The following is a 19391-nucleotide window of genomic DNA, read 5'->3' as shown; positions in this document are numbered from 1 at the left end:
GCCTGTAAAGAACTGGCTTTCAAGGAAGAACGCCTTTCAGGGTTCATTTTAACATAGTGTTTACTGTATTCTTTACTGACTGGAAGAGCTGAACTTAACTATCAAACATAATTTTCTCCTACTGAGGTATTCATCCTAATCAGACAGATGAGCTTGAGAAAATCCACAGAGCAATAGTTTCAGATGGTTATAGTGACTATAACCATTCACTCACAACTAATATCATCAGTGCATTTTCCTTTTCTGTTCCTCCTGTTCCTATCTGTGCATGTGTGGGACAGCAAGTCTGTGTGGTGATTTGGGGTTTTCTTCCCTCTCCCCCCCCTGCCCCCCCAGGAAAGCTGATTTAATACAAATATTTTGCTTCTGTCTCTCTAATATATGGTAATAACTCCTGAGCTAAAATACTGCGTTTAAGTGCAGGAAATGGAGATGATTTTATTAGTTATGCCCTGTTTGTAACTTGTGCTTTAAATAGAAGTAGGAGGCTTTAATCATGCAGAGTAGAGAAGAGAGTTTGCAACCACTGGAGAGAGCCCTACATATACTGCTAGTCGTGGAGTACACAATAGCGTCAAAAAAGCCTTGTAATCAAAGTGAAGTTACTCAAAGGATAGGTCAAGGGAAGATAGTAGCAACAGGGAGTCAGAAGGATTTTACTTCTAGGATGACGTCTCTATATTCTGAGTAAAAACACGTCACATGCACTGATTCCCCAAATTCTTAGAAAAGGTACCCAGATATCTGCACACTTCTTATAGAGGACACTGATAAATCTATCATAGGAGTTCATCAGCCCACCAAGGATACTTCCTTTAGTATCCTTCCTTTATTCACATAAAAGATGCTTTATGTGAATAAATTAACAAAAGCACGCAAAAGGGTTTCTAGATTCTCTCTCGAAGCTCTACCGTCTTTGAGACAGCACTGCCTCTTATCTGCCACAACTTATACACCTACACATATATAAACTATCTATCTAAGTCTGAGACCAGATGAGAAGAAATGGATTTCTCAAAGACAAAGATAATTACTTTATTCCTAGCTCTGCCCTTTGACCCGCTCTGCAGTCTTAAACAAGACATTCAATTACTCTTTACCTAGCTTTTCTTAGCAATAAAACAACTAGCAAAACTGGCTTAATTGTTCAAAGTTTTAAGAGGGATGATGGTTGGCCAAGAACTAAATAATCTATACATACGTTGGGACTTTTAGAATTTTACATGTCTAATTGCCTAACTTGCAGGATGAATTCAAACCAGTGGTAATTAGCTCATGAATGAGACAGCCCTCTTTTAAGTCAGGTAGCGTATAGAGGGCTCCCAGACTTTGCAATCAGATTTTAAAGATGGGAAGACGCCTTCGTGAACATATTCACAATTCTGCAGCTGCAAAATAAATCCAAACTAATCAGCAAAAGAGGGAATTTTACTGAATTTGAATGATCCTGTTTTCCCCATTCCTCATGCACTTCCCTTTCTGCCCTTATCCTTACCTATATATTCAGTATTATGTTATGCTGACAATGTACCAAGTGGGCTGTCAGCTTTATACCTACTGCTCCCTGTCCAGAACTTTTTTCTGCCCTTGACTAGAAGCAGTGCTCTCAGCTGAGCCATCTCTGTGCTTTGAAGAAAAGGCATCACACTGACAGCTGCAGTGACAGATTGACAAAGCTGGGACAAAACTTGAATAGCTTTGGGGGAAAAAAAAAAAAAAAAAAGGAAGATTTTTTTCTTCTTCTTCTTAAAGGACTTGAGCACAACAGACTTTGCTTCCACAAATATATATAAGATTGTTCTGCTTGCAGTGAGTCAGAAAATCTAGTTGCTTTTCCACCAAAAGCACAACTTAAAAGCAAGATGTAGTGGAAGCACTGGAAGCCAGTAGAAAGAGAACAAAAAGGGACACCCTCTAGTTCATGAACATTTACCTTGCTACCAAATTCTCTGCAGGTGTATGACATGACTTACACCTCTCAGACAAGATGAACTTTCCCTCTCCCATGAGTGCCAGCATTATCCAGATTGACTGGTTTGACTTACAGCATTCACAGTTTTATATATTATCCATATTATACTTGATTTCATTCTTTTTCATTCGTGACTCCTTGTTTTAACCGTTCCTACTATGCAGTGCTGTATTCAACACCAGACCATGAAACTACTTGCATAGGTATATGGTAACCATTTTATAAATAACAAGCACAGCACATTACTTCTTAACCAGAAAACATTAAAAAAAATAAAAAGTCATCATTTTTAAACTATCTACCTATATTTACAACTAGCTGTGATTTTAATTTGACTCAGAACTGTCAAATGCTTGTTTTCCTGTTAAGAAATCACCATGATTATCTATATTACCACATTTAAGTAACCTCAAAATAAAGGTGGTAAAATCTAGAATAATACAACAGTGTATGTATTAACATTTAAAAAGTTGAGTTGCCAGTGGCTTATTACTATCTTTTGCAGACATTTGACTCTGTGGACTGTACATCACAGTTAAGGGCTCATCTTTGCAGGTAGCCAGCCCTAAATTCTGAAACACCCTCTGGAATTTTTATTTCCTTTTTTTTTTTTTTTTTTTTTTTTCAGTTTTATTTTACTTCAAAATGTTAGTATTCTAGATCTTAATAATATGAAGTGGAGCAGCCTCTGTATTTGTACATGAATAGAGCACACTGCATCACTCAGATAAAACGTGTCAGACTGAGGTCTTCAGAAGATAACACTGAATTAGTTTAAATTAATTTCATATTTTCAAAAGTTCCTTTCACAACTGCAAGAAATAGATTTACATTTACACACAATGGCAGGAAACATTAAACAATAATTTAGATGTCAAAACAGTAATTCTCTGACATGCTATGAGGCCTCAAGATCACAGAACACACAGAACCTTTCGTCTGTTTACTACTGAATTACAAACTGTAAGACTGCGAAGGAGAAAAAGTCATCTGCTTGTTATTAAACAGAAAATATAAAAGATAGGGAGCCTCTTTGAACATCTAAAGAATGAATTTTCAGCAAACAATCCTACCCCTACTTAGAGACATAAATCAGAAGTCAAAAGCAGCTTTGCTTGCAGGCTGCAGCTTTCAAGAAAAGAAGAAAAATGCCTCAAGAAATCCTTGAGACTTTTCCCTATGTATATAATGCAACCTCATATAAAGCGATTTAATTTAAGGATAAATCATACCTTTCAAAGAAGGTGGCCTTTGTTTTGGGCTTGGGGCTTTGCATTGTTTTTTATTTAATCTGCAGGAATAACTTCCTATTTAAAAATGTGTTAGCTGTGGCATTCTTTAAGCAAAACAGGATTCAGACCTAAGTAAAAGCTACCATGTTTATGTGGATCCACAGCCTGCAAGAGGGAGTGGCAAGAAAGCACCTGTTTACCGTTGTTGAAGTTTCACCTGTACTGAGACTGCCTATTAGCATTTTGAATTAGCAATGATTAACATAATGGTAATTTTTGCCTGATATCAGATCCAGTGAAGGACACAGAAATGTCAATGCGAAAAGCTCTGTAGAGAATGAGGGATAATTATGGTACATCTGAATTTCCAGTGAAGTTATTATTCAACTAAATGTCATAAACCATTAGATTTTGAGGTGACAACTTTCCTATTGCTAGACAGGGTAGATTAATCTGTCCCATTCTAGGATGCCAAATGCCATACTAAGACTCACACAGAGGTCCCATTATCACATCTCTGCTGACTCACAAAAGAAATTGTTGCAACACGTCTTACACTAGTGCTCTAGCTTTGAACAGAAATTTAGGGCTAAATCCTGGCTTTAGATACACCACTTCAGCACGTGTTCATGGCCTTTTGAAAGTGAATGGGCAGTAACATTCATTTATTATATAGATCTCTGCTCTGATCTCTGATCTGATCTCCCCTGTGCTTCAGAACTTTCCCCAAAGTCGGTGTCAAAGCACATCTCTTAGGAAAATAACAGCTTTAACCAATCCAGGCAATGGCAGTTTCTATGTTCTTAAGTCTCAATATGGAAACTTTAGAATCAAGAACAAAAATGGAAATACATCCCATATGGTCTTTTTATAAGTGTATTATCTTCAAAACTCTGACATCTGATATGTGTACATTTTTTTCCGGATTTTATGTTGTTCAAATGATTTTATAAAAATATGAAATATTTGAAAAATCTTGCCACTACAATAAATATTAGTGGAAAGACAGACTGCAAAAATAGTGTTATGGAGTGATGCTACTGAAAACATAAGAGCTAGACTAACTTACTTTCTACTATGCAATTACCGAAACAGGTTACATCTTCCATTTTAAACATCTTAATGACATTCTACTACATCTATCAGATCTAAAAATTTATGGTTTAAAGTCTTTGCAATAACTGAAGTTAACAGTAAAACACTGATCTGCTTCAATGGAGTCAAAATTTAAGCTAGCATTTTTCTACACAGTATTAGTTTTACTTTTCTCTTGGCAGGATTTATACAGCATGCCTGCATTTAGCCAGCAGCTTTGTGAAAGCAATAGTAAGCAAAAATAATTTAGAAACAATTAAACAATTTAATATTCTTCTTTCAGTTTTTTTTTTGTATGTTATTTTTAAAGCGCATTAGCTAAATATCCAGAAATCAAAAATCCAGGAAAAAAAATTTACACAAGATGCTTATGCTATCCACAGAGTTGTTAACAATGGCAAATGGTCTCACTGACTTGAGCATTTCCATTTTTTCTGAAGCGTTAGCTACTGAACTTTTCTACAGTTTGCCTAAGCATTAACCATGGATTGGTGCAGATTTTTTATAAATCAGTGTAAACCTCAAGAAAAGCTGCACAACAAAAAATAACAGGAAAGTAATCTCAAATACCTATCAAGTTCTTTTAACCTGAAAATATATTAATGAGTACATAAAAATATTTTCTCTCCAAGTGGATTTTAAACTTCTACAGAAACTATCAAGACTAAGTGACAAGTGTGTATGTGTACATATGTATGTATAAACAGACACCTACGTGCATTCAAACATGCACATACACTTGTAAGCACATAGACATAGGAAAAGAGCATGTCCCCAGTTTTTAGGCATCCTATTTGACCCAGCTGCATGCTGCCATGCATGATTCAACCTTGATGTGCACAAAGATAAAACTTCCAGAGAGAGGAAGACAAAACCAAAGCAAAAACCACACCTGTTATTTCCCTCTTCCCTCTTCAAAACTGAAGGGTATATCACTCACTTTTTCCTTTGAAAATCACGATATACCGAGTTCACAAAACAGTTAATCCAGTCTCTTATTTGTCACATTTTAAAGCCTGAAGTACCTGCAGGTTGAGTATATCATTTATTCCTGCTTGGAGATTTTTATAACCAGCCGCAAAACCACAGAAATAAACGGATTAAAAATTATAATTCAGATGAAGACAACAAAAAAGAAAGTGAATGTGAAACTAAATGTGAAATGGGGAAGTTACTTTTAACAGAATTCAGTATCTATTCAAGAGGTTTATCACAACATAAATTCCAAAGAATGAAACATCAGTGTTCAGGAACTAATCAGTTATATTGAGCAGTGTATACAGCAGCCCCAAAATAATGGAATCGCTGCCGAGGGTGGACTGGTGCTACAGCTAAAACTCTCCATAGAGAGAAGAGAATTAGAAATACAGAAGAAAGTGTCTAATAGAGTCTTAGGAAGGTTCTGAGGCGTAACAGAAGCAGCAAAATCACCACTGGTCCTGTTTCAGCACTGAAGTTGCCAGAAGAGCTGGGAGTTATTGTGGTCCATAGAATGCATCAGCTTAACTCACTGATTCTGGCTAAGTCTGAGTAGGAGCAAAGCTATTTTGCTGAATCCTTTCACTTAACCAAGGCATATTTAACTCTAGGAAGAACTTAAAGAATTAAACTTGATTTTGAATATCTGCAATAAACTCAAAGTCAAATTGGTCTGTACTGGAGCAAAGAGGGTTTTGATTTTTATGTCAATGGAAGTAAACTTCAAACCTAACGTTCTTTGGAAAAGTTTTAATTGATGTCCCAGAGTGTCCCTTCATGTCCCAGAATCACTATGTGATGAATAAAATTAACAAAATAATTCCAAATATATCACTCGCTGACAGTTCATTTCAAACCCTAAATCACTGCAGGAGCACTGCACTCATAGTACGTTATATCAAAAGATAAGAAACATCAGTGTGTAAAGTGAAGCTAGCCAGGGTTTGGGGTAAGTCAGGCATGTTACAGGGTTTTGCCTTATGTGGCATGGAGACACCCTGTTACATAAATTACAACTATTTGGTATTTTACTATAGGACTTGCCAACCATTTTTCATCTCTGTTTTCTCACTGACATCCTTCTGCCTGAGAGGTTGGCTGCTCGGTGGGTGACTTGCAGGACAGCGCATGCCAGAGCTGCCTCTTTTCCCATGATCTTACCGACTGTAGGAGCCGGCGGGAGCATGGCTGGCTGCCGAGCTTAGCAGGGACTCTCCTCGTGAATCTGTGTAATACCATCAGGTCGTTACTGAAAAAAAGTGAATGGTCCCTTTAGGACGGTGCAATCTTTTTTTTTAGGACAGATGGTGGAAATATATGCCATTTTCGTTTTGGTTTTAGGACTGATTTCCCTCATAGTTGACAAATTTACACAGAGGGAAAAAAACCCCACAAATCAAACAGTCCGATATCTAGACTTTGGATCTAGTTATTCCTTAATCTGGCACATTCAAGGGCCTCTCAAGGAATATGCCCTACTGAAACACAAAGATCATATTATACCTGCCCGCCTTCCGCCTGGCACAAGCAGCAGGGCTTCGGGAGGAAGGGGCTCGGCGGGGCCTCTGTGGCACGCGGCCGGGGCTGCCCCGGGCTGGGCCCAGCCGGTTGCTACCGGCTTCATGCCAGACCCACGGCGGGGCACGGCTGAGCCAATCAGCAGAGTGGGCGGTGCCCCTGAGCCAATCAGGTGTGGCGCATGGCGCCCCTGAGGAAGCGCGGGCTGTGGCCTGCTGCGGGGGAGCAGGTAACCCCCTGAAGAGACTGCAGCCCATGGAGGGCCCATGCTGGAGCAGAAGAAACAAGTAATAAGAGGAAAAGGGTGAGGAAAAGGGAGGGGCAGAGATAAACCACCATGCCTTGACCCCAAACCCAACCCCCTGTGCCACCCTCACCTCACTGGAGGGATGGAGTGTGACCTGCAGTGGTAACTAGGAGGAGGAGAGGTGTCTGGAGTGGAGCTGAGTCTGGCAAAAACCACTTTCCCTGAAGTGTTAATTTAACTGTTTGTCACCTTTGTTTCTCAATACCCAAACTCAATAATAAAATGTTTGTGTTAACTGGCAATAAAGTTAAATTCCCTAAGTCAAGTCTGCTTTGCCTGCAATACACCTGTTCTGAAATTTCACTGTAGAACAGACATTTCTTCAAGTACCTTTTATTTATTCATCCTATTTTCAGATAAATATACGAAACCTGTATTGGAGGTGAGACTGTAACAACAAAAGAAAGTAAAAGAACAAGGTTATGAAAGAAAATATTGACTTGAGTAGTGGGAGCAACAATGAGAAAGTAGTAACAGTACTGCAGCCACAAGGAGAGTTAAGTTACCATGTAAAAATAGAAACACATGAAGTAGCAACTGATTACTGTTCATAGAAGACCTTTCCACAGAGAAGGAAAGCTATACCTTCTTCTCCTAACATATAGTCTATTAAGATGCTATTGCTGTCAACCTCTTAAATTCTTAGAAATAACATTTACCAAAAAAATTCAAAACACAAAATCAATGCAATGTGGCACCATAGGTTTGTAGAATAATGAAACAATGTAAAGGGGCTGAACTTGAGATGAGTAGGAACAGTGCCATAAAAGTAGCTCTACAATATGTCATTGCTTAAGTAAAGAAAGTGCCTGGGGCCATTATTAAGTTTGGGAAGCCCAAACAACATGACTAGAGGATGATAGTCTTTCAGAGAACTTGTATAGGACCTTAAAAATACACTTTAATTAAATCAAAATTATAGGCCTGGAAAAAAAATTATGACAATTCCTGTCAGGAAGTGATCAAGGGAAAAGCATACTCGTGAACCTAACAAAATTATATTAAGGATGCAAATAGGTGTATCAATACTAATAATACAGACCTAAAAATTTGAACTAAAAAGGAAGAAGTGTCAAAAAAAAATTCTTTGATGTTATGACTGATGCTGAGAAACACTTCATACCAGGAGATTATATTTGCCTGTTTTTCAACAAATATTTGCTATTTTTAACGTGGGAATATTTTTCAATTTCATGCCAAGGGCAGGCAAGCAGATTTTATACACTGATACAACTGTGTGACAAATTGAACAAACTATAGTATAATCTCCCTAGAGGAGAGATAGAGGCCTTATTGCCTAAAACTCTTTGTATAAACTTAGACTAAACACTAAAATACTTACTGTAGGCACTACTCACATTCTGGCAGATGGGCAACGTGACCTGTGAGGTCTTTCCCCATCTTTATGTTTTAGCATTCTGTCATTTCTGAACAGTGTTGTTTTGGCTAGAATTGGATGCAGAAACACTGTGTAAAAAATTATTATCTTAAACTGAATTAAAATAGATTTGGGAATTTTAATAGTGACTTATCTAGCAGCAAGTAACACGGCATTTTTACTGATGAGGCGCTCACAAACAGTAGCACAAGGCACTACTTTGAAATATGATTGTTCTTAGATTATAGGATAACTTTTAGTTACTGATTTCAAGACATACTTTCTGCTGTGTAAAACACAAAAATCTAGGATGCTACTATTCAAATACATTAAGAACAGCGACCTGGACAGGACTAGGAAAATTCTGCGCTCTCTGGCTTTACTGTGTGAATGTGTATAACTAAAAGCCATTTATCCCAAAAATGAAACCACCTTCCTTTCACACAAAGACAACATTGACCTCTCAACTGTCAGTGTGTTGAAGAATGAATGTAACAATCACAGGGACACAAACCCTGAAAACTGCCAGAACTGATCTACAAAGATTGAGAAGGCGGGTTTGCAAATCAGTTAGGAGAACTTCAAATGTCACAACAACCTTTCATGCATTTACACGGTCCCCCAAAACACTGGAACATTAAATGGTTCATCACACCAAGGCAGCCTCTTCTTCTTCTTATAATAATAATAATAATAGCAACATCAACAACAGCAGCAACATCAACAACAACAATAACAACAAGCAGCTCCTGGATGTCTGTCTCTGATATGATGGTGGGTTTTTTTTCTCTGGAAAAGCTCCAGGAGATAACTTTCAGAAATAAGCTTTGATTACTGTTAGGAGGGAAAAAGAAAACATTCCTGACAAAGCAAGCAGTGGAAGTTATGTATATATCAGGTGCCAGGAGAGAACACCTGGAAAAGGACTAAACATAGCACTTAGTAACACAAATGGAGCTGGCTGCTTAAGGCAGGATGTAAGTAGAATATAGTCATTGGAATCAGAGCACAGTCCTGAAAATACACAGATTTAGGAATTCAGGTTTCCCTTGCACCTTTGCAACAGTGCTTCAACCTCCAAAACGAGCCCAACATCTATCTCAAGCAATTGACATTCAGCCACGAGGCAGCCTTTACCAAAGCACCCTTTGGACAGATCCAGTCTCCTCCTACCCTGCCATTTAGACACCGATTCCACCCTCCAAATGAAATGGAAAATTTTCAAACACACCCCCCTCATCCAGTAAATCATGACACCTGGCAGAAATATCACATTTACCATTCTCAGCCTGTTGTAAATCCTGACTTTCGCCATAGGACGTCTGGGGAAAATTAACACCTAATCTGATGGTCCTTTCCAAAAGCTAACCAACTTCACAGGCAGGTGCACCAATTCTGAGTACTAACACACAAAAACCCCACTGCAGACCTGACCCTGATACTAAATAAATGTTTGGTTGGGAGGACAAGAAATGGGAACATCGTGTGCTTCAGAGGAACGGGAGAAAAATGACATAGAAAGTATTACAGCAAGAACAACACAGAATCTACGGGAGGCACCAGGTTTTTTAGGGCAGCCGTAACAAGGAGAAATCAAGACTCTAAAGTTAAAGTCAGCCTATCCTTCACATGCTACTATATGCTTTCTGACACATTTTGAAATGTCTTTTTCGGTTATAGCGTAAGATCTCTACTCATACACAAACAGGGGTCCAAGCATCTTTTGCTGTCAGCCCATCTGGTGTTTGAAGGCACTTAGTTTTGCTCATTTATTAGTTCAATGCTGAGCTGATGTAGTTAGTACCTTAATAATTGATCTGGTTGTTGGTAAGATACTTAACAGGTCAGATATATGTCTCTTCTGCACAATATTAGTATATTTTCATTTAAAGATATCCCATCAAATTTGTATTTCACATGAAATGAAGATACGTGGAAGAATGCAAGATATTGTTTTCTTTCCTCTCCAGCATGCTCTGCCTGGCTTACCTAACCCGGTCACCAAAAGCATCATCCTGCATCTGCTACTGCATATGGGAAAACAAATATTTGCAGTCCACATGACACTAATATAAGTAAAATGTTTTTTCAAAATATTTGAAAGTCAAATATGATTAAAATTAGTAACACATATTGATGTAAACATAGAAGAGATCAGTACACTTAATTGTTTTATTCACAGTCTACAATATCATATTACTGTATGTCATTTGGCAATAAGCAGTAATGCCCATATGTATTCATTAAATGCAGTTAATAAATAGTCCTGCACTTAAAAACTATATCTCAGTTATGTAGTTTTATGGAAGTAAGAATCGTATGTAATGTAGCTATCTTTATCATAAAAGTAACAATAAAATAGAAATATTGGCACTATCTTTTAACTCCAGATGTATAGAACTGTGCATTTGCTCCCCAGAAATCACCAGTTTTTATAAAAGGCTGTTCTTTCCCACTCACCCGTTCATCAGTAAGAAACATAGAAGACCTATGGTCAGAGGTCTAAGTACATTCAGCTCGACAGAAAGGTTCAGTTTAAGCCATCCCCCCACCCACAAAAAAAAAAAAAGCAAAAAAAAAAGCCTACTCTCAGAATTTAAATGTTAAAAACATGCCTTATTTTAGAGTTATGTTACAGTTTTCCTTACCGGGACAAAAGAATCAAATGAATCTTGTTCCCGATTTTCAATAGCTGAAATTGTTTTCAACCAGAAGAGATAGCTTGAAATATCAGACATTTCAGAATGCTCCATACTGAAAGCTGCAAGATTAGTAGGACTGAGGTGAGACAGACTTGCAAAAGGAGGACTTTGGCTGTGTTACATAAAGTTCTTAATTAGATCCGTGGTACAAATTACTATCCTAAGAATAAAAAGTTAATCAAAAGCCTTATTGGAAGGATAGGAGGGCAAGATTAGAGCAGAGACAGCTGTTTCACTTTGGGATAATCATGCAACTGCCTAACTAGATGGTGTTCCGCTATTCAGAAGTGAAAATACATGTGTGGAAATTAAAATGTTCCTTTTGTGTTACTCAGGACTAAATTGTTCACAGCTGGTTTTCGTCAGTGGGACCCAGGGGGATCTCCCTATATTTATACTCCCATGCAGTAAGCACCTAACTCTCAGACCCCGTTAAAATCACAGCCAGAATATGTTCATGAAAAGAGGGAAAATTTGAAATGTAGTGAATACAGAATTGGTGAGAGAAAAAGTCTTGCAAGGACTTTTGGTGACAAACCATAAGAATCAACCTACAAAGATTTGTTTAATGCGACTAAATGCAAGAAAACTACAGTATAGTGATGGATGATTTTGTATCTCTCCCAAAGGATGCTATTCCAGCCTGCATTGCCAAAGAAATGATGTACAGCTGACATCTCTCTTCACCTCTTCAGGTTTATTTTACCTGCACTTACGGGTGGCATTATCATACTGCAGAAATGACAGGACTTCCATCAGTGGACAGACATGTGTTGTTTGTTTTTTTTTACCCATGATAAAACCCAGAGCCTACAGAAATCTTGGAGTTCAATAAGATCAGGATTTTAGTGATGACGCCTTTTTGGGGGCTGACCTCTCAGACAATTCACACAAAGACTGACATTACACAGATTTTGTGGAACTAGATGTCACTCTTTGCAAAAGAAGCTCTAAAGCAGATCTGAATGTCAGACTTGCTAGGCAGCCGTGATGAAATGGAAATATCAGGTATTAAGGATGAAATACTGGAAATAACAGTTCTTATATTCCCCAATTCCCCACCTTCTCATAAAAATGGATTTCCAAAAGGAAGTAGGAAGTAATTATTTGTGGAGAGGGAGAAAGGGTGAAAGGAGAGAGATTGAAAACTATGTAGTACTAGAGACAAGGGTAGAAAACCAGTGGCCTTAAACAGTATGTCCTTCCATGTATATTAAACTTTTTCCTTTTTGTCTACTATCAACAATTCATTTTAGGGCTCCAAATACTCGTGGTCAAAGTTAAATGAAAAACAATATCAGAATGATCAAAAATATTTGAAAAATCAAGTGAACTTTATCAACTATTACTGATTAAAAAAAAGTCAATAAAGAAGAAACATTAAAAACCCTTAAAGGTTTGTCTGGTTTAGAACAAAACATTTTATTTAAAAAAAACGTGAAAGCCTTTCACACTGCAGTACAAGTATGTTTTTGGTGAGCAGTATCTTAACAATAACAAAAAAAATCATATAAAATTTTTCAAAGAAAAAAAATGTAAACCGCCTAAGGTAAAAACTCATGTTTTTTCTAGGCAAACAAATTTCTGAAAAGACCTGAAGACTTTGCAACAAAAGTCCGTGTAGTTTTGCAGAGTGGAGATGAGGAAAGGGAGATTGAAAGCTGCTTCTCCCCTCCACCCCCCTTGCTTTGGTTAATAAGAAAATTCTACACTTATTTAAATCTTCCAAAAAATACTTCAGTATTAACTAAAATGCAATAACCCTGGAAAGCATATTTCAGAAAATATCTTATTTGACCAAATGAACATGTTCATTTAGTGGAAATTCTGCAATATGTGAACCGTATATACCAAGGAGCAGGTAACTTTTCCTTTCTTTTAAAACTCCTTCCGTAAGCATTCAGTACGTTATTTAATATAATGGCTTGGATAGAACTTTGGTTTCACCCAGTACAGTTTGTATCACCTCACAACATGCTCAGTACCATTTCTTCCTCTAGAAAAGTGGGATATTTAAAAGTAGGAGCATAAATAATCAGCCAAATCATCAATTTGAGTAGCTGATGATTAAACTGTTATCTTTTAGGTCATAAAATGGATCCCTTCTTGTGAAAATGGTTACAGGTAGTTTGTTTGTTATATTTCTTAATGAGCTTATAAAATAAAGTTTAATTTACAGAATATGTTGTCCTGTAAATTGGAGAGATCCAAATGGACCGTGACAGACACAGCTGAGCCTGTCAGCCAAGCTGGTGACACCTCTGTGAAAACGTTTTTAATAAAAGGACAGAAAATGCCTAGGAGGAGGGAATGAGGGAACAACTGGACCAGTACAGGAGGAGGCACTGCACGGCAGAGAAGACTCGTCCCCAAAGAGGCTGTAGCCAATGCATCAGCCCATGCTGAAGCAGGTGCTCCCCCAGAGGGACTGCAATGATGGAAGACCCACACTGGTAAGGAGGAAACACGTAAGAAGAAAGGAGCAGTAGAACAAGAGTATGAGAAGGCGCAGCAGGGACAAACCGCTGTGTTCTGACCCCAGCTTCTGTGCCACCCGCCACCTCAGCAAAGGGACCGAGCATAACCTGCAGCGGTAACAAGGAGGGCATAGAGATGTCTGGAGTGAAGGTGAGCCTGGGAAAGCAGGAGGAGGGTTTTTTCCCCCCCCCCAACTCTTTTTTGTTTCTCAATACCCAATGCAGTAATTGCGTATTTATATTAATTGCCAATAAATGAAGTTAAAGTCCCCAAATGGAGTCTGTTTTGCCTGTGACAGTAATTGGTGAGCAGCTTCGCTATTTTGGAGTTCATGAGCTTTCCCAGTCCCGTTCTTCCTATTCTCTCCCTGGCCCTGCTGCACGGGCAGTGAGCGAGCAGTTGTGTGGGTGCTTGGCTGCCAGCTGGGGCCAACTCACCACAAACTGACCTACGATACCTCCCCAATTAAAGCACATTTGAGGAGAGTTTCCAAAATCTTCAAAAAACAGTCTTATAGAATACCTAAAGCTTTTCCAGTATCTGTGAAAACCACTACAGACACACTATTCCTCAGGTCGAGACAGTGATGACAAAAACTGAATAAAGAACTTGTAACAAATAAAGATCAAAGTATCACAAAAGCTGATGCATCTACATCAAATACAAGTTCATACAGTTTATACACAAAGGCACAATTGTCCCAGGTACCCCCTTCATGTTTTATAAAAAAAACAGCATTCCAGGTTCCTTTATGCCTCATATGTGTAATGCCATTTATAATACATATTTATTTCTATGAAAACAAGTACTGCTATCAATCAAGTAAATGTTAAATAATTCAACCAGTAAGATTACTTTTCATCATTTGATATAACAGATCAGCTGGGAACATCCCACTACATCTCCAGCAGAGAATTTTAGAAATTATTTAACTGTATCTCACCCTTTTTTCATCTCTCCAACTGGATTATTGCCTTTCTATGAATCATTAAAATATTTAATTTTGAAAATAAATTTTAGTAGAGAATAGCTTCTACAAATCTTTGTTGGAGTTTTCTGAATGCCATGCTTACAAACCTCTAATACATTAAGAACAAATGACTGAAGTAACGAAGTGGTTCACTTTTAAGTATTTTACATTAGAAGGTAAGGACAATATTGTTCATTTGTATGTGCAATCGTACATGCAATTGTACATGTGGGTGTATTTATCTAAGGCTGTAGAAATGCCTGTGCTGTTTAAGTCTGAAGGGCTTTGGTGGTTGTTCTTACCGGCTTTTCAATCTAAGGGAAGGAAGAACAGTATAGTGATGGCTAATTCCAGCCCGGAACTCTTGCATCACGATGGCTGCAGTTTTGCATCCAATAATCAGAGGCAGTAATACTGCTTTATAATACTGTCAGATTAACTGAAATCCTACTTGACTAACTTTTCCCACTAGTGCTGCAGTAAAGATCAGTCATTGCAGCAATTCAAATTGACTTCTGTGGTCTTCAGACTCCTTTGGTGGATTGATTCTGAGTGCAAGATATCTACAATAATACAATTTTCTTTCCTTCTCTCATCTGCCAGTTTTGTTACTGTGGTTTAAAGATAAATGAAAAACTATAAATACATACAGGAGTAGCATTTTCTGTGTTTGATAACTTTGAAAACATCTTTTTTTTTTTTTTTAAATCCTGTCAATTTACATATCAGATTAATATTTTTTATGGATTTTTCTTTGTTTTCTTTAGTTTTACATAGAAAGGGAAAAGACAATAGTGTGAACAACAACAACAAAACAACAGAAAACTAATCTATCAATCTAGTTGCAGATTAGACTACTACTTTGGTCTCAGTTCAGCAGGGCACTTAATTTTTGGGTTGACTTCAGCACTCACAGTATTGCCACTAATGCCAAGTCCCACTAATATAGACTGTTCCAGTGTGCTTAGGGAGCAGTGTTAAGCACTGTGCTGAACTGTGGTCCACAACATTGTCACTTTCCTCTCTACCAGCATGGCTTCTTATTGAACTTCTGTTTTTCGGAAGTCCCTGAAGTAAAATATTATTAAGAAGTTTCACCTGTCTTTAATGACTTCTTTATATTGTTTTGTTCTTACATTTTCAGTGTTTTCTCCTCTTAGTCCAACTTTACTAGTTTAGTAGTACAAGAAGAGGTTAAACTCTGTTGTCCAGCTCTGCACAACATCCCAGCAATGAGGTCAGCTCAAACTGCTGATCCTGCACTGATGGAAAGGCTTGAAGATATAGTGTTAGTTGAGTAATTGCTTTGTACCTCCAAACCAATATATCCATCACTCCCAGAGCACAGCCCTTCCTTTAACAGAAGTTTCTCATAGATTGAATGAGTTGATGCAGTCTGGTCCACTGTGGCAAAGACTTCACTACCCACTGGAAACCCTTCTTCAGTAACATGAAGAACTACTTACTTTGAAAAGATGGAAGTCCTATCAACATACATAGGCTCATGGATCCAGGAGCTCACTGAGATTCCCAGCGTGGGGACTGGGCTAGATGCAACACCTCCATGGTAGCCACAAGCAGCAAAGGCCCTTGAAGGTCCAATGGCGAACAGACTCCAGCTACCCTTCCACAAAGATGGGTTAGCCAAACCCCAGCGTAAGTCAGCTAGAAATTAAAGTAATTCAACAAATAGCACAGGTTGGTCCAGTCTAGCTGTTGTCTGTAGAACTAAGCTATGTTAAAGGTGTTAAAAATGCAAAGCTCCCTCTCTGTTTTATGTACAATCCATACAATGTTTGTTAACCTCCCTGCCTCAGCCTTTCCAGTCTGAAATTGAATGAACATTGACCTGACTCACAAATGTATCCGAGAACAAAAGAATCATACAGCTGTTCCTTCTGAGCTGTTTTAATGTCAAGACATCAGACAGTAATGACATCTGGAGAAAACACAAACAGGATCAGTTTTGCTTTGATCACCTTTCCTGCCCATTGTTGTTTGTTGAATGCCATCGAATAAATCAGATTGCAAAAAGAATTTCCTTCCTCTTTGTGCTTTTATTATTGCTATTATTATTAATAAAAACAAAACCAAGCTCCTTTACCCCTTATCCCCCTGACATGAAATGCTTATGATGCGGCAATTCTGTTCCCTTTTGCATTTTGCTGTTTTGTCAGTTTTGCTGAACCCTCAAGTGCAAGAGGTAACATGATGAAATAGAAACTGGCAGAAAGTACATTAAAGTTATTATCACCTGAGGACAAATCCTGGCAAGTGAACCACAAGAAAAAAGGCTCCCATGTGGAAATAAGACAGAGACCATACAGGTAAACCCAGTAATTCCACTACTGTTTTGGCAGCTGTTCAAAAATGGGAAAATCTAGATGAGGTAGGAAAAAAACAAATGAATGTGGAAGTAACGAGGCTCTTCAAAAAGAAGGGCAAAAAGGGGCAAAGGTGAGAAGGAAAACGGGTACTAAATTTCCACAGTACCAAAATGTGTTTTGAAAAGGCGTTACATAAAATGAGCAAAAGGCAACCATTTGGTTAGACCTGACAAGGGCTATCTTCAGAAGAGACAAGGACCCAAGAATTATGAATCTGAAGAGCTTTTTTAGTTTTTTGGCCATTCAGCAAAACATTTCTGCAATTCTGCATTTTCATCCACTACGAAGAGCTGCTTCATTCCCTTCCATATTCTCCATATGATTAACATAATGTTTTATTTCTTGATACATAGACGAGTTTAGCTGATAGACAGCAACCAATGCTTAAAACCAAAACAACTAGGAGTAATAACCTCAATTTTCAGCGCAAATTATTTAGAGTAACGTATGAATTCCAAGTTTGTGCTGACTACATAGACCTAAATGCATCTCAGTAAAAAACAGAAGATCCACTGAGAATACTGCCAACTCAAAGAAAAAAAGAACTGCAAAAGGCAGTATTTTTGCAGATTTATGCCCACAGAAGTGATCAGATTGCTACCGCTTTCATACCTGCAATGGCTGAGCAAGCTAATGACTGTCCCAGTGGCAACTTATATCATGACTCTGCTTATAACATATAGCACAACTACATGTGGTACATTACAGGAAAAGTATCTTACTGTCAAATCAAACTGCAACAAATTGGTATTGCCCATCCTTGTATTCCTGTAGCATTTCAATTCTTTAAAATAATTAAAATTTAAATAATAATGTTTCAAAATTGTAATAATAATCATAGCAATCTATACATGTTTTCAAGGTAGTTGGAAATCTTATAGGCCAGGTTTTCCAGAAATGCCCAATGATAAACAATGGTCAGTGGATACCTACCTAAGTGTGTGTTTCCAAAAATTAGACTCCTTGAAAGCATGATGATGTGGTACCCTCTTCTCCCATCACTTTCTAAGCTTGTCCCCAAATTTTGCATGATTACATTTCTAACCGGTTGTTACTGGTTAGTCACCTGCAGACAAGTTCTATCCATAAACAATCCCCTGATACTGTTATTCTGCTCCAAACAGGCAATGCTAAAAAGCAGTTCTTCAAAAATTAGATCAATGGGCACTGAGCTATGTGCTAAGTTCTGATAAGTCAGAGATGTACATACCTAATGAGAAAAAATGATGATGATCAAACTGCTTAGATCTTTCATTTTTAAATAACTTTATATCTTAGGAACTAAAAAAAAAATCCTTGCTTTGCCCATCATTAGAAAACGTGACCTGAATATCTGTCCTGCTTTGGTTTGTGCATAGCTGTGTAGAACATTATCATGTATAAAGGTCTTGTACTCTATAAATGTGCATACGCAATGCTACCTTTTTCCCATTTTTGCACACACAATTAAAAAATGGAAAATAATTCATGTTGCAGGAGTGAGATATTTTACTGATAGGCTAGAAATACCAGCTAGCTAAGAAAAGCTGCCAGAAGATGTATATTTCAGTACTACATAGTGTAAATTTTAATAACTGTGTTTGGTTGGTGGGGTTTTTCTTGTTTTTTAAACAGGGTCTTACTCCCATTGTATAAAAAAAGTGAGAAGTACACTTTTGGTAAATAGACTGCTAGAGGTGTGTCTTTTCTACAGGCTTAAAGCACTTGCCTCTAAGTGGCAGTACTTCAAATAAATTTATGCTTGAGCAAGTTGGTGGTGCACAAAGGCCAAAGCTCAGTCAGAACATGGTTGCACATGTGACAGAATTCGCCCCAGTGAGAACATGAGACCGGGGTTCTGATTTTTCTTACTGCCTTCTTATTGAATACCTAGATAGGAATTTTGGGTTCTTCTTGCAAAATGTCATTTGCCAATTTGAATCTGGCTGTAGTGTCACAGGGCTGTGACAAAGTGACTTGTACACTCATGACTGCAAGATGGCCAGAGAGAACCCACAGATGAGATGAAAGAACCCAAGATGAGAGAACCCAGGCTGAACAAAAAGTGAGAATAGAAAGGGAAAGAGAGCTCCAAACCTCTCAATTTAAGTGAAGCATTATTGCCTCTGAGGTCTTAGAGACAGCAAAGAGCTTGATACAAGTTTCCGCACTTAGCACGAGGAGGCCCCCAAGCACTGTTGCGTTGTCAAACCCAAAATGCGCACGTCAGGTTGCACATTAAGTGTGACTACCCTTGAAGGATGCAGCTATGGGCTGTCTTCTGGGACACCTCCCTTGTCACATGCTTATGCTCTGAGCTTTGTGCTGGTGCTAGAAACTGTGCCAGTAGACACCAAGTTGGGCCATTAAATAGGTATCTAAAACATTTTTTTTT

General features: G+C 38.0%; 1 protein-coding gene across 20 annotated transcripts in view; it reads right to left on the bottom strand.

The window, feature by feature from the left end:
* DLG2 (discs large MAGUK scaffold protein 2) overlaps window positions 1–19391 on the bottom strand; it is a 1040391-nt gene that overhangs the window by 428016 nt on the left and 592984 nt on the right. The window contains exon 1 of one of the 20 annotated variants that reach the window (XM_056327236.1): window positions 11129–11236. The exons of the other annotated variants lie outside the window; for them this stretch is intronic. Coding sequence (XP_056183211.1) covers window positions 11129–11233 — 105 coding nt within the window. The 5' untranslated portion in view covers window positions 11234–11236. Of the gene's footprint in view, window positions 1–11128; window positions 11237–19391 lie in introns of those variants that run through there. 20 annotated transcript variants of the gene reach the window in all.

The sequence above is a fragment of the Falco biarmicus genome, chromosome 2 (assembly GCF_023638135.1).
Source record: "Falco biarmicus isolate bFalBia1 chromosome 2, bFalBia1.pri, whole genome shotgun sequence".
Taxonomy (NCBI): domain Eukaryota; kingdom Metazoa; phylum Chordata; class Aves; order Falconiformes; family Falconidae; genus Falco; species Falco biarmicus.
This window is presented reverse-complemented; position numbering and strand designations above follow the sequence as displayed.